Below are 24,547 nucleotides of genomic sequence, written 5' to 3'. Positions count from 1 at the left end.
GTTGTTTGATGGGAAAAGCCGGTTTTCTATTCCTTTGTGGAGGCTTGTTTTTTTTCAGCAGGGTGTTGGTTTTCAGCCTCTTTCAGCTCAGTCACAGGGGATATAACAGAATCGAAACCCAGCACCTTAAAGACGTGAGAGATTCAACAATCCAAGCTCCCGGTAAAGTGTACTGCTGCTGTTGCTGTTGGTGCTGTGTGTGGGTGTACATTTACTTATTCAGCAGAATAAAACATTAACTGAGGTAAAGGATTATTTTGAGTGTAAGATAGAAAACTGATATCATATTTCCTAAAAAATGGATTAGGACTGAATATTATAGCAAACAAATGGAAATGATTCATCCTTTGATCAAACAAACTACATACTGATGATGTTGTTGTTACTGATGATTTTAAAAGAAAAAGCTATTAGTCATCAAAATGCAAAAGGTTTGGCCTCTTAAGAACACGAATGTGCTCATTAAATTTTAGAGCATTTTCCTAATAAGATTATTAATTATTTTTATTACAAAATTGGTATTTTTATTTATTTTTTTATTTATTTATCTGATTGTGGACCACAGGAAAAGGACGTTATCAGCAATAATCTCCTGGGCACCATGAAAACCCATATCAAATTTCATGATGATGTGGTTGTACAGAAATCTTACTCTGAACTCAGTGTTGGACAAACTGATGCCACCATTCTTTTGCCCAAATGAAAGCAGAGCAGAAATTATTTGTATGTTCTGGCTCTCACTAAGAGTTAGGGTTAGATGATATGACAGTATGACAGTATGACAGACCACTAAAAGGTATTTTGCCGTACCATTGTGGTATCTATCACCACCAATGAAATATCTCAGGTTATATAAGGCAATTTTGTCATTGATGAGCTGTACTGACTAATGCCAGCTTTGGGTTTTTATATTGATAATTTGCATCAATGTGACAAAGCACCTTGATTTGTCAAGTATTTAATAACCTAATAACAGACATTGCCATTCTATCCTTAAAGCCACACTTTCTGGAAATTTTACACTTTTCTTTGTTTAGGTTAAAATGCTATTAATAAGCTGATGGCACACTATAATGTAAGTGAATTCCACCAACCTCATAATTATACCATTCTCATATGGTTCTAATAAAACTCTGACCAATCATTGCATTCGGAGTGAATGTAATGATTGGCTGAGCATCCTGTCTGTCTTCCCCACGTGGAGGCCTCCGACTGACGTAACCGCTCACATAACATCCGACTGTGGAGATCCACTCACCGAGGAGTGAGGGACTGCTGGGTCCCTGTGTTCACTGAGACATGGATGAATTGTAACATATCAGACTCCGGTGTTGAGCTAACAGGGCTAACACTACATAGAGCAGACAGGGAGGCTGCATCATCTGGTATCTGGCATCTCCGTGGTGTACACAAACAATTCATGGTACTGTGATGTGAAGAGGATCTCCCAGTTCTGCTCTCAGGATGTGGATTTTTTGACTGTGAAATGTCGACCCTTTTTATCTTACTATTGCGCTATATGTTGCAAAAAATTGTTTTTAAATGTTTTGTTTCGTTTTTGTGTGGGGTATGCGAAATGTCATTTCGTTTTTGTTTAGCGCATAAAAAAGACAAATGAAGTTCAGTTCAGTTCATAATGTTATATGACAACACAGCATCCAGTTGCTAATGGCTAACGTTATCCTACTGTAGCGTAGCTTCTGAAACATTAACGTTATCTTCCTTGTGTGTTTCCACTTACTAGTAACGTTAACGCTACTATCAAACGCACTGTTACCTTATTCTAAAACTCATCAGTCATCACTGACTCCAGTTGAGTTTTAAAACTCCTGGTTTGCGTTTGACTGTCTTGTTTGTAACGTTACACTCGCTCTCGTCTTCCGTGTATCTAACGTTACCTTGCCAACGCCTACGCCTATCATAGACATAATGAGGACGTAATGGAGGAGGGGGAAGTCGGCCTTGGGAAGCAATTATTACAAATCATGTAAAATAAGCATGCGAGAAACAACCCAACAAGCACACAAAACCAATAATAAATCTGAAATAATAATTATGCTTACACATCTAGATTGTAAAATAATATAACATTTAGCATGAGACACAAAGTACAGCTGAGGCTGACGAGAATTACATTAATTTCGTAATAAACAGAGTAATGGACATATTCCAATTTAAACTTGATGATGCTAGAAATAAATGTCAGGTGATCAACAGAGTTATTATTTGTCCCACAGAAGTGTTTCCTAAAAAAAAAAGTTCGATCATCAGAGGGAGGAGTTGTACAGTTTAATGGCCACAGGTAAGAATGACTTCCTGTGGCGCCCAGTGGTGCATTTAGGAGCAATCAGTCTCTGGCTGAAGGTGCTCCTCTGTTCGACCAGAGCGTTGTGGAGAGGGTGAGAGCCATGCTGAAGTATCGCCCGCACCTTCGACAGCATCCTCCTGTCTGACACTGCTGTCAGAGGGTCCAGCTCCACCCCCACAACGTCACTGGCCTTTCTCATCAGCTTGTTGAGTCTGTTGGTATCGGCTACTCTCAGTCTGCTGCCCCAGCACACCACAGCAAACAGAATAGCACTGGCCACCACAGACTCATAAAACATCCTCAGCATAGTCCGGCAGATGTTAAAGGAGCGGAGCCTCCTCAGAAAATAGAGGCGGCTCTGTCCCTTCTTGTAAAGGACTTCAGTGTTCTTAGTCCAGTCCAGTTTATTGTCAATGAACACACCCAGATACTTGTAGTGTTCTACGATGTCCACGTTATGCCCCAGGATGGAAACAGGGATCACTGGTGTCCTCGTTCTCCTCAGATCCACCACCAGCTCTTTTGTCTTTGTTGTGTTGAGCTGCATGGCAGTTAGTTGGCCTTAGTTTTTAATTTCCGTAACTCAGTTACGGTTACCAAACTGTGCATTACTTCGTTGCTTTTGGCCAGGTTTTAAAACGGTGTGCAGCATGCAGTATTCCTTCACAAACTGAAATTCCCTTTCACTAAAACATTTTAGCCCTAAACAATAAAAGAAAGTCAAGTCAGATATAGGTATATGAACAGTTCTTACCAGAGCGTCTGAATGAAACACGTCTCTCACTATCTCTGAAGTCACTGTTGACCTGCTGGCCTCACCAGAGTGCTGTCACATTACATTAAGCGGTAGCGCTTCTGCAGATTTTTAGTCCCAGTAACATATTCAGTGACGTGATATCCATTGTTATCCCGAGGAAGCTTTTGTTGTGGACAGACAATGTCTGCGGTGGGCGACAGACTCGACATCATCATGTAACGTTAGCTCTTCAAATGTTCTCTTTAGCTCATTTTCCATACTTGTATCCAAGTACCGTAGTTGTAAAACGTTTAACTGCCTGACAGCGAGTGACTCCACTGTAGAAGACGGTTGCATGTTTCCTATACCGTTCAATTGTTTAATCAAGTTGTAGTCTAACAGTCCCTTGGTTAAACTGCATCCGCTGTCGCTTAGGCGATGTAGCTACGAGCCAATACAGTTAGGAAATGTTTTGGGCTGTAACTAAAAAGTCACTTTTCTCAGTAATGCATTACTTTTTGGTTTAAGTAACTGAGTTACTAACTGAGTTACTTTTTAATTAAGTAACTAGTAACGGTAACTAGTTACTATTTATCAGTAACTAGCACAACACTGTACCTAATTGACATAGTAATTCTTGTGTGACTGTTAACGACTAGTTTTAAACTGGAACCCATGGACAGCAAATAAAATACTTGCCTGTGAATATTTTGCATAGAAACTATTCATACTAGTAGTGATGCCAATTTGCGACATTTGCCACACTTTGAAAGCATTGCTGCAGATTTGCAACAACTAACGGAATCCTATTGACCCAAAGCGGCGTTTGGCAGTCTGCTTGAAGTTGTTGTATAGCCTTACCTACTGTAGGCTATTTAATTGAGTTTCCTTTTAGCAAAATGTTTGGAGTGAACTTGAGATATATGTCTAAGTCTTAAATTGTAAAAGGTACTAATGGAAGGAGTGCAACTGGTATGCGCTGCCCTTGCCAAGACTGAAAGAAGTAATAAAATTTGCCATCTATGGCCTGGACTATGAGCCTTCATTGTCATGCACATTATGTTAGATGCCACTGATTGCACACTTTCATGAAATCTCTTTAAATTATGCGCACTGAATGGATCCCATTGTGTGTGCATGTGTTGTGTGGAGGGAGCAGTCAGGTGGGGAATGTTGAAGAAAGAGTCATTGTGTTAGTTTGCCTTTGACTGTTGGCCTGTAACATCTGGCTACCCACTGTTACTGCATGTGTGCATGCTAAATCCCATAAACACATTAATTAAGTACAAGAACTTTTGTACACGCACACACACACACACACACACAGGGGGTATTCTCATCAATATTTTAGATAATATCAGCTCCTAGATGGCTCCTGCTCTATTATAGCTTAGTAAAGCTGCCACTACAAAACACAGAGTATAAGCTAGTCATAACACCCATTGGTCCAAACCACAAACTAAAACACACTCTGCTGAAACAGACTGACTCACCCCCTGAAAACACTTGTAATGCATTATTCAAGCTGTCATTGTGGCTGTGTAAATTTTAGTCATGAGAGTTGTCTTGTGCCCTGACACTTTAACAAGAGCCACTGCGACTGGACCCCTTTTATGCAGACTGTAGCGCAGGCTACACCATGGTTTTGCTCTCCTATTCAGTTTAGTCAGGCTTGATGTTGTGAAACAGAGGTGAAGTGCATGACCATACTTGAGCTTGTCTCAAACTCGTTGTACTTAGCAACAAAAAGGGTGTTGACCTACAGTTTAATGTTACTGCCTACAGGAACTCTTTTGTTCCATTTCACAGTCATTACTCTTCATAATAGCTTTGCTCAACATTGAGAACATAGTGTAGCTACTAGCTGACACACAACATGCTGATTTATTAGACACCAGTAGCTAGAACTGGTGCTAAGGACAGGCTGAGAATATAATGTGTAACATCTTTCACTTAATGATGATTATGATTATGATGAAAACTTTAAGTTCATTCAATGAAATTGTTGGATTAATGTTAAAGTTTGGGTTAAAGTGCACAAGAGGGTGCCAACTGCCTGTAGAAAGCAGTTTAGTGTTCACAAGCTAGCTTAAACAGTAATGAGTAAAAGTTTACCTGTTGAAGTGTTAAAGTTCTCCAGGAAAGAGTTGCTGTGTTCAGGGATTACTGTTATTTACTGGAAGACTTAAGCAGGATTCATACCTGTGCCTCAAATCAATGCCATACCTATGATGTAGGCCCTGCATCGACGCAGAACCTATGCCATAACCTATGCCGTAGCCTGACGTGCACCTCCCCAGAAATGTAATCACAGCGACGTGTACTTACATTTACATATTATTGACTTTATTTCACAGATAAGAAAAAAAGAAAAATTGTGAAGGCAATAAAGCCCCCACAAAATAGCATTTTAAGTCCTGTGTGTGATTTATCCTGGCTTCATATGAGTAGAAATCTCTGCTAGTCGCTAGGCATGGATTTGTTGTTCTAAGTGACTCCTTTTCTGAATGCAGGGAGGGATTCAGCTACCAAAACATCAAAAGAATAAGACATCCACCTAGCCTCAGAGTGGAAATGTGGTAAGCATTCAGTCTGTCCATTTAGCTTGGACATGTACAGTACAGGCCAAAAGTTTGGACACACCTTCTCATTCAATGCGTTTTCTTTATTTTCATGACTATTTACATTGTAGATTCTCACTGAAGGCATCAAAACTATGAATGAACACATGTGGAGTTATGTACTTAACAAAAAAGGTGAAATAACTGAAAACATGTTTTATATTCTAGTTTCTTCAAAATAGCCACCCTTTGCTCTGATTACTGCTTTGCACACTCTTGGCATTCTCTCCATGAGCTTCAAGAGGTAGTCACCTGAAATGGTTTTCCAACAGTCTTGAAGGAGTTCCCAGAGGTGTTTAGCACTTGTTGGCCCCTTTGCCTTCACTCTGCGGTCCAGCTCACCCCAAACCATCTGGATTGGGTTCAGGTCCGGTGACTGTGGAGGCCAGGTCATCTGCCGCAGCACTCCATCACTCTCCTTCTTGGTCAAATAGCCCTTACACAGCCTGGAGGTGTGTTTGGGGTCATTGTCCTGTTGAAAAATAAATGATCGTCCAACTAAATGCAAACCAGATGGGATGGCATGTCGCTGCAGGATGCTGTGGTAGCCATGCTGGTTCAGTGTGCCTTCAATTTTGAATAAATCCCCAACAGTGTCACCAGCAAAACACCCCCACACCATCACACCTCCTCCTCCATGCTTCACAGTGGGAACCAGGCATGTGAAATCCATCCGTTCACCTTTTCTGCGTCTCACAAAGACACGGCGGTTGGAACCTAAGATCTCAAATTTGGACTCATCAGACCAAAGCACAGATTTCCACTGGTCTAATGTCCATTCCTTGTGTTTCTTGGCCCAAACAAATCTCTTCTGCTTGTTGCCTCTCCTTAGCAGTGGTTTCCTAGCAGCTATTTGACCATGAAGGCCTGATTGGCACAGTCTCCTCTTAACAGTTGTTCTAGAGATGGGTCTGCTGCTAGAACTCTGTGTGGCATTCATCTGGTCTCTGATCTGAGCTGATGTTAACTTGCGATTTCTGAGGCTGGTGACTCGGATGAACTTATCCTCAGAAGCAGAGGTGACTCTTGGTCTTCCTTTCCTGGGTCGGTCCTCATGTGTGCCAGTTTCATTGTAGCGCTTGATGGTTTTTGCGACTCCACTTGGGGACACATTTAAAGTTTTTGCAATTTTCCGGACTGACTGACCTTCATTTCTTAAAGTAATGATGGCCACTCGTTTTTCTTTAGTTAGCTGATTGGTTCTTGCCATAATATGAATTTTAACAGTTGTCCAATAGGGCTGTCGGCTATGTATTAACCTGACTTCTGCACAACACAACTGATGGTCCCAACCCCATTGATAAAGCAAGAAATTCCACTAATTAACCCTGATAAGGCACACCTGTGAAGTGGAAACCATTTCAGGTGACTACCTCTTGAAGCTCATGGAGAGAATGCCAAGAGTGTGCAAAGCAGTAATCAGAGCAAAGGGTGGCTATTTTGAAGAAACTAGAATATAAAACATGTTTTCAGTCATTTCACCTTTTTTTGTTAAGTACATAACTCCACATGTGTTCATTCATAGTTTTGATGCCTTCAATGAGAATCTACAATGTAAATAGTCATGAAAATAAAGAAAACGCATTGAATGAGAAGGTGTGTCCAAACTTTTGGCCTGTACTGTACATGTGGTGACTTTTTCTGCACAAGTCACACTGTTTGTCCAGGTTTGTAAAGAGAGCATTACACAATTCATCATTATTATCAACATTATAAACTTAGCAATTGATTGATCAGGAAGTATTATCTATAATGTTGCTATTGTCATTTGGTCTCACCAGTACCTGTTTACAGTAGGCTATCTTTTAATGTTCTTTCAAGTATTCATATTCAGATACAGTTACAGTCATACAGCAAAGTAGGGATGCATGATTTTAATTTTACAGGTACAAATTTGATGACTTTGGACTCGACTTGCAACTAGACTTGGACTTGGACTTTAACAGCAATGACTCGTCACTTCACTTGGATTTGAGTCCTTTGACTTAAAACAACTTGGTACCTTACACCAAGCCCAGAGATGAGAAATATCTTATTTAAATGTGAACCACAAAGAATTTCAGTTGAAAAAAAATTATCCCAAAGATAATTTTGTTGTGTAAAGTAAAATACTAACTAGGCTACTCGATGGTCAACAAAAAAACATTATATATTATACATTATAAAAACATCGGGGTCAAGAACTGCAGACAGAAACATAACAACGTCCAACAAATATTAAAATGCCATTACATTTGGTGCAGAGTGGCTCATGACTTGTTTAGGACTCAAAACTCAAAGTTAGGACTTGAGACTTGGGACTTGTCTTGGGACTCGCCTGACGTGACTTCCTGTGACTTGCAAAATAATGGCCTGGTGCCACCTCTGGTGAAAGTATGATGATATCATGGTAGAAATAGTGTAATAATATAGTAATATAATTAAATACAATTAATATATAACGAGTAATATAAACAAATATAAGGCATAACATGTAAAATATATTGTTCAGTTATATTAAAAAAATTGCAAGAGTTAGTCCTCAATATGATATTGATTCAGCTGAGGGTTAAGTAAGTGTTTAAGGCATTTTGACGGGCTAAAAAAGTGAGAGGCTTGCATGTCCTCTTAAAAATATGGGATGCCCCAAGCTAGCCAAGCTCTGTCTTGTCTGTAGTGTTTGTGTAATGTAGTTGTTTTCTCTGTCTAACACAGTGTGTCTGTTAGTGTGCCAGTCTGGTAGTATTGCTTGTCTGTCTTTTCTGTCGTGTATACTGTCTCAACCACTGTAGTTTGACTATTTTCTTTGATTTGTGTCTAAAAAGTTACTTAGTACCCAATTTCATCAGTCAGTCAACATAGTTTATTACAGTGCAGCAGTTACCAATGGTCAAAATACATAAAAGCCAGAATTGTTCCCTTTTTTATTGAACAGATAACACAGATTATTCTAATGATATGTTGACCACTGAACTGGAAATGTCCCTGGTTTTCATTCAGTAATCTGGTCACCTTGCATGGGTTAGTTTGCACATGTTAACATTAACACCTTTTACACTGCCTGTTTAAAGGGGAACTAATGTTTTTTTCAACCTGGGCCCTATTTTCCGATCTACTTTTGTCTGAATACGTAGACAAAGCTAGGGCTGACCTGCCTGCAGCCTGTGAGCGTGCACTATATTAAATAATAGGGCACTCAGACAGCGTCAAACAACGTCAAAATACGTCTACTAAAAGTGCATTTTTTTCCACACAGATAGGCTCGGATTGTTAGAATAATTATCCGACAACATAATGGAAAGGAGAAATGAACGTCTGTGTTTACCTTTAGCTGGATTCGGACATGTTCCTCTGCCTGTTGCTGCTCCCTTTCTTTCCTCATCCGCTCTTCAATTTCAATGAGCTCTGCGTCCGTGTGTGTCTGTGTACTCCGTGTTCAAATAAATACAGGCGGTTATCAAATTCAAATGGCTCATCCAGATCCAGTTGGTCAAAATTGGGTAAAAATTCGGACATGTTTGTTGTGGCAAGTCAAAACACTCACTCAGAGAGTAAAAGTCTGGCTCTGAAATCTCACGTGGAGTGACCTTACAAACGCGGGGAGTTACTGTGTTTGGAGTAGTCATGGCTGAATTTTTACCTGAAGGTAAACACAGACATTCATTTCTCCTTTCCGTTATGTTGTCGGATGGGTGGTCAAAATGCACTTTTAGTGGACGTATTTTGACGTTGTTTGATACTGTCCCAGTGCCCTATTATTTAATATATCGCGCGCTTAGAGGCTGCAGGCATGTCAGCCCTAGCTTCGTACTGGAGAAATGTCAGATATTGAACATCCTATCACTCTTTTAGACAAAAGTAGATCGGAAAATAGGGCCCAGGTTGAAAAAAAAACATTAGTTCCCCTTTAAGGTGGAAATATCATGCTATTTTGTCGCCTTGCCATTCTGTATGAAAGATACAATCGCGGAATGGGGGGGACAGAGTTATCTTGCTTCTTAGCCGGTAACAGAGGTAGTAACAGCGCCTAAACAATGTCTGTACAAATGGGACAGCCAGCAGATTTAAAATGTAGCTGTTTGCAGTTAGCAGCTAACTCAAAGAAGAAGCACAGCACCCAGAAATGTCTACAAAGTGGGAAAATAATGAGGTCTGGAAGCTCCTCACCCTCCAAGCAGAGGATGAGATCAGCCACCATATAACAGAGACGATAAATGATTGTTACTGACATGTTTTGTTTTTGTTATTGTTAATAAAGTGCTGCCAACGTGTCACACTAGAGGCCAGTGCTGTTGTGTTACATGTCATGCCTCAATTGATTCCGCAATGCCAGCATGCTATATAAAATCACGCACTGGAGCAACATGATGCTGCTGTTTGTTTGGTTCTGTGTAAAAATGCAAAGGCTGCATAAAAAAGCGACTTCATAGCGGCCCTACAGCAAGATCTCTGTGTGAAAAGAGCTATTGTTTCATTTTAAACCTGTGTTAAGGCAGAACGATGGTGCAGTGGTTAGCATTGGTGCCTAACAGCAAGAGGGTTCCTGGTTTGAACCCAGGTGGGGGGTTCGAAACCCAGGGTGGGGGAGCCCTTCTGCGTTTGCCTGTTCTCCCTGTGTCAACATGGGTTTTCGCTGAGTACTCTGGCTCAGCTTCCTCCCACAGTCCAAAGACATGAAGGTTAATTGGTGACTCTTATATTGGCTGTAGGAGGGGTGTCGGTGACTTAGTGGGTAGAGCAGGCGCCCCATGTACAAGGCTGTTGCCACAGCGGCCCGGGTTCAACTCCAGCCTGTGGCCCTTTGCTGCATGTTACTCCCTCTCTCTCTCCCCCTTTCATGCTGAACTGTCCTATCAATTAAAGGCAAAAATGCCCCAAAAATATCTTTGAATTGGCTGTAGGTGTGAATGTGAGCATTAATGTCTCTATGTCTTAGTTCTGTGATAGTCTGGCAGCTGGGGCAGGTTCCCCTAACAAGATAGATGGTTACAGAAAATGATGAATTAAATTTGTATTAAATAATTTTTGGGGCAGTGAAACCAGCCACATTGACTTGGAGCTCAACATTGCCATATTATTACCTTAATATGTTGATACGGCAAACAGGTGCCTATCTACATATACAGTAGGCAAAGAGCAATATGCTCATTCATTTGGAGTCGTGATTGCATCCATAATGTTTCTCCTTTTAGCTCTGCTTTTGGTCTCCACCAACTCCTGAGATAAATATCTGTCTCTTTAGGTGCTAAATGTTCCACTGTGTTCACCAGCTAGTTTCTTACTATGTCTGTCTGCTGTTTTGCTGCTGAGCAGGTAGTGTGCAGTGGATGTTAGAAAACAGTAGCTGCCGGAAACAACTGAACCAACACAGTAAAGCTGTAGGCAGTAAAACCAAAGTGATGAACAAATGAATGCTGATAGAAACTAAACTAAAATACACAGGGAGGGTTTTCATTCATAGTTTATCATGGACTCAACACAGTCTCTCTGTAACACACCACTATCCTCTCTTCCTCCTCTACAGGCTCTCTATGGCATCTGCCCCTTGTCAGGCTCATGAAATAACCTGTGACTATGATACCATTAATAATGTAACTAATACTGATTATAGCTTTAATTTATTGCAGCACTGGGACAGTCAGTCAGCTTGTTAGTGCCACATAAAAGTAAAGATTCATTTCCAGGAGTAATTTTTATGATGGGCTTGTCACTGGGATAATGCCAAAGGTCTTTTCTTAAAGCTCCAGTAGGCAACATTGTTTTGGTATAATTGAGTAAAAATTTTATTCTCTAAGCATAATGTAAATCAAGTGGTCTGAGACAAACAATAGGTTTCTGCACCTCACCATGGCTCTGTGTTTGGCCTCTAAAGAATCAGTATCGTGCCGATGTGCATCAACCAATCAAAGGTCAGCTCAGACCACTGTGTTCCTATTGGCTGTTCTACTGCATATGCGCGTTCCCGTGCCGTGTAGTTTGTGAAAAGCTTAATGACTTTGATTGTAGAGTCACATTTGGTGGAAAATAGCCATTACTATAGTGTTTGCAATAGATTTCCCATCAGCCACTTGTCAACAGTGGCATGAGGTTGCATAAAAGGGGAGCTTCAGTATTTTTTCACATGGACCTTATTTTCCTATGTTTTTATGTCCAAATGACTCGTTGGAGCAAGAATTTTTAAACTGGTCCAGTATAGGGAGAGTGCTGCAGCTGGCAGCAGTGAAACAGGCTACAATGTAACCACTCAGGGCAGGTGCGCCCCATCACTGTACATCCACAAAAAGTGCTTGTTTTTGCCACCAACAGGCTCAGATTGTTATTATGGGTGCCTTACAACATTACGGAAAGGACCCTACAGAGAAATTAAATGTTTTTCCGTGCCTTTCACTTGTTTCTGTCTGTTTTGTGTCCGAGTCTTGCTAGCAGGAAGTCCTGTTCTGAAATTTCACAAGAGGTGACTTGTTCCAGGATGAAAACAGAAATGCGAATAGTTCCAGAGAGGAATGCTGCTAAAAGCTTGTTGTGTTGGAGCACAGAGAGCATATCTTACTCTTATCTAAAACATTTTAACTCTCAGCTGAATTCGACAGCGTGATAAAGTCTGTAAGATTTCTGAACAGGAATTCTCCTTTTGCGAGACTTGGACACAAAACAAGGGACAGTAGTACAGAAAAATGTTTAATTTCTCTGTTGGGTCAGACACCCATAATAACAGTCTGAGCCTGTCATTGGCAAAAACAAGCACTCTTAATGAATGTACACTGACAGGGCGCACCTGCCCTGAATGGTTACACTGCAGTCTGTTTCTCGCGCTCTCTCTCTTATTCATCCTTTATTCATCCACTTGTGTGCTGACAAAAAAAATATTCCCCAAAAGTTGTTGTGTCTTGTCATGTCATTACAGGCTACATTATAGAAGTGTGCCAGTGACCAGCACATCTGGGTGATGCTGCACTGTACATTATCATGTTCAGTGTGTTTCCATTAATATACCTGCAACACATACAGCGTTTCCCATTCTGCTTCCTAAGGCTGCTGAAAATAATAGGGATAAGGAGCTGGCCTCTGGTCTGTTTTTCCTTGTACTAGTGAATGGCAAAACTGGGTGATGCCATTGGATGTGCGTTAGCATGTTGGATGTTTTTCCATTCACACCCCTACAACTGTAGAGCAATGGCACACCCTCCACTTCTTATGCACAACCCTCTCTATGGTGTTGTTGTAGCTGACCGGCACACTGGGAACTGGCAGGTGGGTCTTCCAGCTCAGGTGAATTAATTTGTGCTTACGATAGTGACTGACTCGCAAGCCAATCCGTTTGTTGTGCTAACCTCAATATTTGTTGGTAACACTTTACTAGAAGGTATCTACATGAGGGTGACATGACACTGTCATAACTATGTTATGTTATGTTACTGTCATAACTATGTTATGACACTGTCATGAACTTGTCATAAACATTATGTATGTCATAAATGTTTATGACTGCTGTCATTAAGTGTCATTCAGTTTTTGTCATAACAATAATCATTATGTCATCTTGTCATAAACACAAAAAAAGGATGCATTTCTTGTTAATGTCAAGTTGCCATGACAAAGACATCTTCTGGTAATGTCATCCTGGTTAATGTCCAGTTGTCATTATAAGGGCAACCCAAACAAATTTAATGTCAACTTGTTTTTACAAATGACATTTACCGAATGACACTTAATGACAGCAGTCATATTGTACTAAGGCTTGGCACAAACCAATCGTACCTAATATAAAAACACACATAGACATAAAAGCATGAGAAAATAAGGTCCAGGCTGAAAAATACCGCAGTTCCCCTTTGAGCTCTCAAATAGTACTGAACCATTCTTGAAGGAATCATGGGTAGACTGAACATCCTGTTGAATGAATACAGTTCTGTGTCATATTTGAGTCACTAACACAACACTGAGTGCAAAAAAAAGATTTGTTAAATGTTTCATATTACATGTTCCCCTTCGTGGCCTGTTGATGGTTGTTTGGAACATGGTAGTATTTTCTAAATGAATCCATACTTTTTACTATAGATGTGTTGATTTTCACTGCAGCCTCCTGCAAACATATTTCAAAAACAGCTTCAGAATGTGGTGCACCGATGAAGTGAATTACAACATTCACCTGAATTTAATGTTATTTCAAAACTTCAAATCTTAACCCCAGCCGAAGTGTTTCTGACGGCAAGTTGGCGTCACCACTTCAACTTCCAGCTAAGTCACACACACCTTCTCCCGTGTCCAGGTGGAGTGTGTATTTGGGTTTGATGGTAACAGGAACGAGCCCAGACCTGCAGCTCAGCCATTCTGACCGCCAACCTTTCAAAAACAGTTCTCAACACGTCCTCCAACCGGCCCACTACATCTAACTAACCCTGACTCACTCCCCCTCTACACATTACGCACACAACAGACACATTCTTCAGTCCTTAGCAGGGTGGCGGATAACATACACAAGATTAGAGCTTTAAACTTTGAATGCTGATTTAAAGGAGCCTTTCAAGCTGCAAGGTAAATGTTCTTAGGTTGATCCAATCTTTATTTGGGTGGGTTTCTGTGAGTGATGGCGGAAGGCGTCAAGGTAGGCAAACAAAGGAAGTTAAGATAGAAAAGGTGAAGTGAGTCTGAAGTGGGTTGTAACATGCTGGCAGTTGTCATTCAACATTGTACCTAGACTGAACTTATGTGTCAAACCAGAGCAAACAAATGTCTTGAAACCTTTTAAAAGCTTTACATGAATTTTTCGTAACATTTTAAATCCCTTAATTAGACAATTGCTTTTGTATTTGATGCTTCTCTCTACGTTCTTCCTCCTCTTTCCCTACTACTACATTTTTTCGTCAGTTCACTCCCGGTTTCACTTTCTCACAGCTATCTGAATCATTTCATGTGTGACTTGTGCTGTGATCAAACATAGCAGCATTGCTAATGGAATCTGAGGTCATGTAACCCTCAGTGGTCCCTGACAGTCATATGTCTTAATGCACATTGAGAGGGACACAGCAAACTCTGTTATGTCTATTATTGACTTTGGTGGTTTGTCTAACTGTCATATGATGGTCATATGAGCTTTATTGAGTATACAGTATACTGTACAACTAATAGATACTGCACTGGCTGTCCATAGGGACCTTAAGGGGAACTGCACATATTTTCCACATTAGTGTGTGTTTCCAGGTGTTGGAGAGTACTACTCAGACTCAGACTCAGACTCGTGCCTATGACCGAATCACAGCCATGAACGAGAGTTTGCACTCTCAGAGCTTCTCGTAGGAAAAGACGTTTTCGCGGTTCTTCTGACTGGATTTGGCAAAAAAATTATTTCTCAGCTGGCTCTGTTGGTGATGGAGAAGATGTTCTCCAGTGTTTTGTTACACTGATTGTTTGTCTGATTGTTCTGTTTAGCAAAACAGAATGTTGAGCTCATGTCCTCAGGATGGTCTTATCAGTCTATGGGGTCGGGGATAGTCCATCTCTCTTATGATTTTTGCTAATTTTAATATTAATCACAATGTTTTCTATATCACAGATGAAAAGAATATAAAAACTAGTGAGCTCTAACACAAGTAATTAATACAAAAACTGAAATGGGTTGATTTCACCTAAGGCTACTGTGTGCAATACATTAAAGGATTAAACTAAAGGGGTCAAGTTTGATAGAATTCTCTGTTCTGACCAGATACTGCACGTGTAGTGTTTATTTTCAAGTGTTTGTCCTCATAAATCCTGTCAAGTGTTTCCTTCATGTGTCTCATGTATTTCTCCTGTCCTTCTGTCCATAGACCTGTCCATCTCCTCTGCTGTAGGTAACAGCGGGTAACCCTGGTTTTGACCAGGAGGACCAGAGGTTTTTCTGAGTGATGCCATTTATCATAATCTGTTCTTCACAGAGGAAAGACTAGAAATCTCTTCAGCCCCTGCAGCTTCTCAACAATAATAAAACGTGTTATTTGAGGATCTTGTCAAGCATCTTCTCAGGAATGTGTCTGGGAATTTTCATCAAAGACTTCCTTCTGTGACTTCAATCACTTTTGAATATCGGATTGGATTGCAGTTTTTAAATCTGTTGCTTTGGGAATGTTTGACTCAGGATTGGTCTGACAGCTTGACAGCTTTAGAAAGCAGTCAGTCATTGCACTCTAGACAACCTAAGTCCCTTTTCACTGCTGCTAAACTTCAATTTGAGGAAGCTCTCAGGCTCCTATACCAGGATTACTCCTTCCAGTGATTTATTAAATATTTTTGGAGCTGGAATTTCTTGAGCTCAATTTTTGGATTCTAAAGGCACTGACAGACAGACTCTTTATGGTGTGAGGTCAGTAACTGATCCTTGAAGTTCTGTCAACTCTGTGGCACCCGGAGTTATCCATTATTCTTCAGCAGTCATGGAGTCTGTGGCAGCAAGAATGGCCATGGTGACTGACTCCCCCAACCTGTCGCTAAGGTCGAGGACTACCGTGACAACTGATGGCGACTCTTTTGTGAGCACTGCCAGCCTTCCCTGCAGCCACTTCCTGTCTGCCAATGTCATCAATGTTGGTAAGTGTTTGCTTCTGTGACCTGTGAAATGCCTGTGCATGGTGATGAGTGACAATGTGTCGGGAATCGAATGTGTTCGGTATCCTGTTGTGGTGAGTTGTCTCTGGTCTCTGCTGTCTGCATGTTGTTGGTTTGCTGAAAACAATATTCAGTTTTACCTGCCTTCAGTTCAGTGAATTAAGAATGGTTGAAAACCTGATTATCCGACTGATAAACATCAAACAGACTTTAGTGAAGACTTAAAATTAGACATCACTGTCTGTAGTTTGATGCAGAGGTTACAGAGGGATGAGCTATAGATCCACTTTACCTATAGAGGGTAAGGCTGATTGTGGTTCAGAAAGATGTAGTGGTAAGTGATTGGATCACAGCCACTTGATGCATCTTGGGTTGACTGGATTTCCAGAAAAAGTCATGAAATTTTGTTCTATGTAATGAAATTGTTACAGTAGTCCTCTGTGGAAAATCATCCATGTAATGTAACTTAACGGCTAATTTATCTTCTGAAGCTGTCGACATAAAGTAATATGCATCGATGTGTGACATTTGTTTACCATCAGATACATTATATTGTGGGGACCCTGCATGATTTTAAGGGTACTGATATTGTAATTTTTTTAAATGATACTCAGTCCTAATATTTGATCAGCACTGCCTGGTTTGATTGTAGTTAATGGGCAGTGATTGACATGATTGTCAGCTGCGTCAGAAACTCAGCTGTGATTGGTTGTTTGTCTTCAGCTGGGGTGGATTCTAGCAAATTCCATTAAATGTACTACGAGAGGGAGGGGAACAGATTATCAGCCTCATGTACCACTGTGTGGATGTTGTGACAGTTTCAGCAAATATAACAAAAGGATATTTTTATAAAAATTACCAACCTCAGCTTTAAAGCATGATACTGTAGTGCTGATAGTGATATTCTTCAGAGCAACTACAGAATCACCAACCCGCAACTATGGGCACTATGTTATCAAGCTCCCACCACCCCCTAACCCTAACCCATACATTGTAAAGATGTGTAGATGGACTTCACTGCACCTCTTTCTGGTGTGACCAGGCTAATTATCATCACCTATTGAAGAGGTATAACATGTGGTTACACATGTGATTCACTGGTATTTTTGTTTTGACACTTGACATTTACCAAATAAATGGTGAAACATGTCTGTATTTTCAGTTATAATGGCTAGGAAACATTCATTTGTCATAGCAAAATTATGCAATGGAGCTTAATCAAGCACAAGTAGATTTCCGTGCGACAGAATTGAATACAGCATAAATAATGAAATAATTGCAAAGGTCAAGTAGCAACATCTCTGTTTCTGAACAGGCTGATTTCCTTGCTCTGCAGACCTGCTGGAGTAGCTTGGCTCTATTTGTCTGCATGGCTGAAAAGAACATGAATGTCATTCATCAGCAGAGAGTTTGGTGCAAAGCTCTGCTGCATGAACACAGCACCTTGTAAATTACAAATCCACTTGTATTTTTGGGATGAAGACACACAGGATGATAGTAGTAGTAACATTTGACACACATATAACTTCCAGCTACAAAAATGCATCATCATCATTGTGTCTCTGGCAGGGTTTGTATGGTCTGTAACTGAGAGGAACAATAAATACAAATTGGGCTGCGACTTTCTGAAATTCATCCTCTGAATTTGAACAACTGCTGGCCTTGAGTCTGTATAGTCACCGATAACAATCCAGTCAACAAAGAAATATGTAACTTGTGCTGAGGCTGGGGGCATCATGTTTTTGGGTTGTCTGTCCATACATCCATCTGTGACATCCCATTCTCGTGAACGTGATATCTGAACAAACCCTTGACATAGCACTTTGAACAGTCTAATGGTATAACATTTATTCTTATTATAAAGATAAGGAAATAAACTACAATAAATAAAAAACTACATAGAAATGAATTAATACAGACACAGAAATAAATACAGGTATTATTAATTAATTTCCCATTTATTCATAATCATGTTGAAATGTGTTTATTTATTTCTCATATCACCTTTGGGCCCCTATATCCAATACTTTGATGTTGCAGGGTGTATTGAGGCTATGGGTCATTAGCAGGTCTGGAGATTTCACTTTCAGTCTTATTTCTTTGGCTCAGGGGGACAACTAATGACTTATCAGTAGCCGGGCTAAATAGATAAGGATAATATAAAAATGTATATATCTCAAGGGAAATTGCTGTGCAACAGTGCAATTGGGAATAATGCAAATACAAAGAATAAAAATAAGGTGCAAATACACACACGCACACACACACACACACACATATGTACACACACACACACACACATATGTATATATATATATATATATATATATATATATAGAGAGAGAGAGAGAGAGAGAGAGAGAGAGATGTAATATGTACATGATGTAACAAAGTTGTATAGATGACAATGTTCTATAGATAATTTTATATGAGAATCTCTTCCTAATTTGAGTGTGGCTACTGTACTCTGTTGACCAGTCATGTGCTCTGCTACAACCTGTATTTATTCCTCTGGGTATGTGCTTCTCTGATGCGTAGGGTGGAGGGATTTGGTAATTATGCCTAATGCTGGGTGCAACTGAGGGCCTTGCTGCAGGGAGAGCTTTGATTGTCTGAATGCATAAAGGACCTGCTGTGTAGAGGTCTGCAGTTGCTGTCAGCAGTAGGGTTCTGACAGGGCAGATGTCTTTTTTTTGCTTTAATTGTTGTTGCCAGAGATGGATAAACACTGAGTCAAGTACTTCAGGCTGATGGCTGGTCAGTGACAGGTTATTTGTTTTCAAGTGGTGTTAAACACAATTAGTTTAAATAGGTATTGATGGGGACCGATGCACACCAGTAAAGCACAGACTGATGGAATCCAGAGGTCTGGAGTTGTATGCTGGGCAACATTCTCTCTCATTGGCAGTGTTGGGAGGGTTACATTTAAAATGCATTCCACCACATATTACTGAATACGTGCCCTAAAATGTAATTTGTGACGCATTCCAGTAGATTACTCAAACTAAACAGATTCTAAATACTGAATTGTTTTTAGGATACTTGAAAATCTTCTTGCTGAGCTCATCTGTATGGGTCTTATATTTCCATGCTAAAAACACACAACAATCAGTACGTTAACATGACATTAGTTAAAATCAATTTATTGTGTTAGTCCAACTAAAACCAGACTTTAAAAATACATGTAAACTTGTTAGTCTGACTGAAATCGTACTCAACTGAATTTCTCAAAGTCGGACTTACACACCCAGATAATGTGATTGGGAGTTGAATTACTCCTGCATGTAGTGTATACAGTCAATCAGACCCAAACTGGCCTAGGTGTTCTGCGCATGCTCCATAGATTACGATGCAGGCTTTGACCTGGAAGTCAAACAGCATTAAATGTGTAATAGAAGAAGAAGGTGGTAACAACATGGTGAAATCTACATCAAGAGCCATGCATTTTTGGACAACGAGGAGACAAAGTTCATGCCGTGTCAGCTGAAAGAGTTAAATATTTAACAGCACGCATGAAGTGGACAAACCTGATAAGTTGTATCTTGGTCCATCGTGGTACCAGTTTGCCGCTAGCTAACCATAGCTTGCTTGGTTGTTTGGTCTGTGACATAATAGGTGAAAGATCCAATGCTAACAAGCTGAAAGGGGGCATATCACCATCTATCGTAGAGGAGTGGAACATATTTCGGTTAATAAAAAGATTCCTCTCCTGTGCTTGTGTACTGGGACAAGTACAGTGGTCCAATTAAATGGCCTAGGTGAGCTATAACCATAGCTCCACTTAACTGTGCACGTAAACGCACTGAGTGTCCTGACTGTGTATCTCCTCTGACATTGTGGTGTGGCACTGCACAAGCATTTTAAAAATATGTTTAAGGGAAATGCGTGCCTCAAAGCAAGTGAGCAAGTAAAATTGTAATTACAATAATTACAACAGCTGTGAGAGGTTGCCGCCTAACAATAACTGACATAAAGGTCATTAGACACCAATGTGTTTGTATGCCAGAGCAGGACAATCAGACATAAATGTTGCACAGAAAATGAAGTTTCTCCTCCTCTTCCTCACCTCCCAGCTCATCCTCCTTTTGGTCAAGAACAGAGCTGGCAACTCTCACGCATTGACCATGAGACTCTCACTATGGTGGCCGAGAGAGGTCACAACACACGCAAACTCCACAACACCCACGACTCCACACAACACACTCGCATTAATAAAACAACCCCAAATTCAGAAAACACATTCATCGATTTCACAACACATACGCTGCAAATCCTCACAACACAAGCAAGAAGCTGAATGCTCCGCAAAAACGAAAAAACATGCCAAATTGAAGAAGACAATGGAAATGTTTCCGTAACACAAGCCTCACCTCCATTATTTCATGCAGTGAAAACAAATATGTGGTGGCGTGAACAGAGGACACTGACAGTGCAGGGACAGAAGACACAGATCAGGTACTCAGCTGTGGGTATTTTGTGTAGAAGTTAAAGTTTGCAAAGGTTCATTTTTCAATTAGTATGAAGCTGAACTGGAAAACGAAGCCAGTTTCTCTCTCACAGGAATAGATAACTGTGTAATTTTTTTGGATGGTACAAACAGCCACATAGCACTGTCAACGCAGCTTTCAGCCCTCCAGTAGCTGATACAATACTTTGTGCAACAGACTTTCATTGAAGTCCTAAAGCAGAAACAATCTGCACAATAACATGTAGCAACCAACAAGCACTACCAGGCAGATGGAGGAAATGCTTGAGTCTGTGTGTGTGTGTGTGTGTGTGTGTGTGTGTGTGTGTGTGTGTGAGTGAGTGAGAAAGAGAATAAATGTGTTAAAGACGATGGAGGGGAGGCTGCAGGTGTTTGAAGTGGGCTGGAAAACAGTTACAGTATTTACCTAAAGCCCAAACCCTTCAATTAAGTCTCAGCTGTGGACTGATGCTGCCTTCAGAAGCAATTAGGAACCATCTGTCAGTCCCACTGAGGATGGAGGGCTGTCAATCAAAGTGCTCTGTGTTTGTGTGTGTGTGTGTGTGTGTGTGTGTGTGTGTGTGTGTGTGTGTGTGTGTGTGTGTGTGTGTGCGTGCGTGCGTGCGTGCGTGCGTGCGTGCGTGCGTGTGTGCTGATAGTTAAAGCATATTGCAGTCAGTAAATATGAGTAATTATGACACTGATGATGCTGTAAATTGATTGTGTAGATTAAATGGAGGCAACTTGAACGTTTCTAACCAATTATATGGCAAATATAATGCTAGACTACGTGTATGAAGAAATAAGTCCTTCAAATTTAACATGAGGTTGCAAAGAGAATCATTTCTTTAGCATTTGCCACAGTTATTTCTCCCTTGATAAGAGCTAGGTGAAGGCAAATGTCTGGTTAAAGGGATTTAAACAGACAGCCAACAAGCATGTGTGTTCTGCACCTGCGTGAGAGGACATATACCAGCAGACAGCGCTAGTTTGTAATTGTCATTCAAAAAGGGAAAGCAGAAAACCGTCTTGACACTAGTTAGCCAATTAACGTATTAACAGCACAAACTAATGTTGAAAGAACAAAGCATATTTACCATGTGGCAATGAAAAATAACACAAACCATCATTTCATTTTTGTGGGAAAACATACAAACAGTTTATGAGAATAGCCTGTGATGAAACACACTGATGAGAGTTTAAGTATGTATAGCTTTGACATTGAAATAAGTGCAGCAGGGATCCAGCTTTCACTCATGGTTCAGCTTTAATTCAGTTTAATATGACAGTCTCTTTAATCTTTCCTGTATTACTGAAACAAAAGTAATGTATTGATTTTATGATGTTAGTGGAACCACTATGAAAAATTCACTCAGCTGACATCTAGTGATTTTTATTGCCAACCAACAATATGATCTCCACATTGCCTCCGTATTGAAATCCACCACAGAGCTGGACAACTCTACTATCTGTGATTTACTTTGGGTTTGTCATATAGGCAGGGATGCAGCGGAGGATAAATCCACATCAACAGTTTTCTCCACATTGGGACAGAGTTTTCCACTGTAGTTATGTTAAATCAATCTTTGGTACAGGAATTCATTGTATAAGGCTTATTGCAGTATTTATCAAACTAATGCAGATATGCAAACACAGTGTTTAAACAAGGTTCTTATGGCCATCTTATAAACTGGAGCTGGAGAAAACATTATGTCTTTCATTTATAATCACATTACTAGATGTAGAGCATGGAGCTTCAAAATGAGGGCTTTAGCTGCACAGTTGTGTGTTTTTATGTTTGTTGCACTTCTAATTAACATAGTAAACAAGATTTAATCATGAGGAGGTGGAATTCTTGATTATGCCCTGCATGTTCTACTTTCTGTTAGTTATTTTGACCGAAAAAGATTTTGGGGCCAAATAAATGATATAAGATACTTCTGAATGTGTCTGCTAACAAGTATAGTGTGTGTGTATGTACAGCCTGATACAGTATATCTTCCTGCTCTGTGCCACTGGTGTGTTAAAAACTATTAAAAACACATCAGTGAGCCACACTGGGTGAAATGTTCCTTCTTTATTACCATGCACACACACACACACACACACACACACAGGCGCGTGCACACACAGTTACTTTATACTTGCCAGAGAACCAAATGTGGATCCATCCACTGCTGGAAATAGTTCCTCACAAATGTGTTACTTCCTCTTATATAACCTTATTCTTCACCCACAAAATGATCATTTGTGTATCAACTAATCACCTCATGTTATGTTGAAGTTCTAAAGAAAACTTTGTCTTTCCTCACGTCTCCACAGGGAACGAAGAATCCAAAAACTGATCATTCTTGATAAACTGAAATAAAAGGGAACAGTGTTTAATAACATCAAAGCTGTATCAAGACATGGCAATTAGGGGTGAATATCACTAGTTTCATTATGATATGATGTAATATCGATGCTTTGGACAACAATATGATATTTGCTGATATTATAAAGTCTGCCACGATACGATTTTGATTCGATGCGATTCAGGGGTCTGCGATTGATATGAGACGATATCGTATCATTTAACACAATCAGTAACAGGAGAAGCCATAAAAGATAAAAACAACACATGAATAATGTAAATAACTGTAACCACTTAAGTGCAGTAAAGTTTACTTTAAATTGACAAAAGTATACAATTCAGCTCAGTAATAACTGTCAAGGTTCATAGACAAACTACTTCTTTTTTGACACTCACTCATTATTAGCTAAGGCATGTTTACATTGCATAAATTAGCCTTGCAGTGAGCGGACTTTTTTCCTCTACTCATAACTAATTACATGTATTATTTATATGTTTTCTTCCTCTCTGTTGGTTTAAATCTCTGCATCTCCCAAAATAACTGCGTAGTTGAATTTCAGCCTGCATGCATGTTTTTTTTTTTTTCAGCCAAACATTGTTGAAACAGAACAGCTGATGTTGCTGTAGTTAGAAGTTAGCAGAGTGAGATGCTCGTCCAGGCAGGTAACGTTACGTCGTATTTTATCTCATAACATCATTGTTTACATACGCCATGTGCTCTGTCTGTTGTGCTATATTTTCTCCAAAATCTAAAATATTTTCACACTGCTGATTTATTCCAGAGTAAACAACGTCATCCTCACTCTTCTCTCTCTCTTCGCTGCTTGCCATCTGCCTGCCGCTGTTTGACACAGACTTTCAAAATAATAGCGTATGCAAAAGATGACAATGTAGATTGATGTTTTCACTTTGCATCAATGATATTGGATCACTGATCATTAAATCGATATACTGATCCAGATCGATAAGTCAGAGTCAGAATCAGAATAAGAAATACTTTATTGATCCCCGAGGGGAAATTAGTGATGTTACAGGTGCTCCTTGCAAGAGAGGAAAGATACGTGAAAATATAAGAAATTTAAACAATAGTATTTACAAATAAATAGTTAAATAAACAGGAATTATTAACAAACATAAATGTAAATAAATACATATATATATATATATATATATATATATATATATATATATATGTATAGTAAGCTGAACAAGATTATTTACACAAACAGAATATATACAGTCAGGGTGAAATGGGGTTATTGCACAAGTTACATTGGATTATTGCAGTGTGTGAAAAGTCTCAGGGCCACTCAGAGGGAGGAATTGTACAAGGGTTAGGGTTAGGGTTAGTCGCTGCACCCCTAATAGCAGTATAATCCAATTCTCATAATCAAGTTGTATGCTCAGTACTTCCTAAACGCATGCATTTTCACTCTAACATCACCAAACACATATGAGTAATGCACCTGGGCAAACGGGTGTGTTTGAACTCATACATTCCACT

General features: G+C 39.9%; 1 protein-coding gene across 1 annotated transcript in view; it reads left to right on the top strand.

Moving 5' to 3' along the window:
• Window positions 1-24,547, top strand: part of plch2a (phospholipase C, eta 2a) — a 390,371-nt gene that overhangs the window by 43,696 nt on the left and 322,128 nt on the right. Inside the window, exon 2 of the mRNA XM_078170322.1 lies at window positions 15,451-16,207. Within this exon, the coding sequence (XP_078026448.1) occupies window positions 16,054-16,207 (154 nt within the window). The 5' untranslated portion in view covers window positions 15,451-16,053. The remainder of the gene's footprint in view (window positions 1-15,450; window positions 16,208-24,547) is intronic.

This window comes from Epinephelus lanceolatus, chromosome 8 (assembly GCF_041903045.1).
Source record: "Epinephelus lanceolatus isolate andai-2023 chromosome 8, ASM4190304v1, whole genome shotgun sequence".
NCBI classification, from domain to species: domain Eukaryota; kingdom Metazoa; phylum Chordata; class Actinopteri; order Perciformes; family Serranidae; genus Epinephelus; species Epinephelus lanceolatus.
The sequence above is the reverse complement of the archived record's forward strand: the minus strand, read 5'-3'. Positions and strand labels throughout refer to the sequence as shown.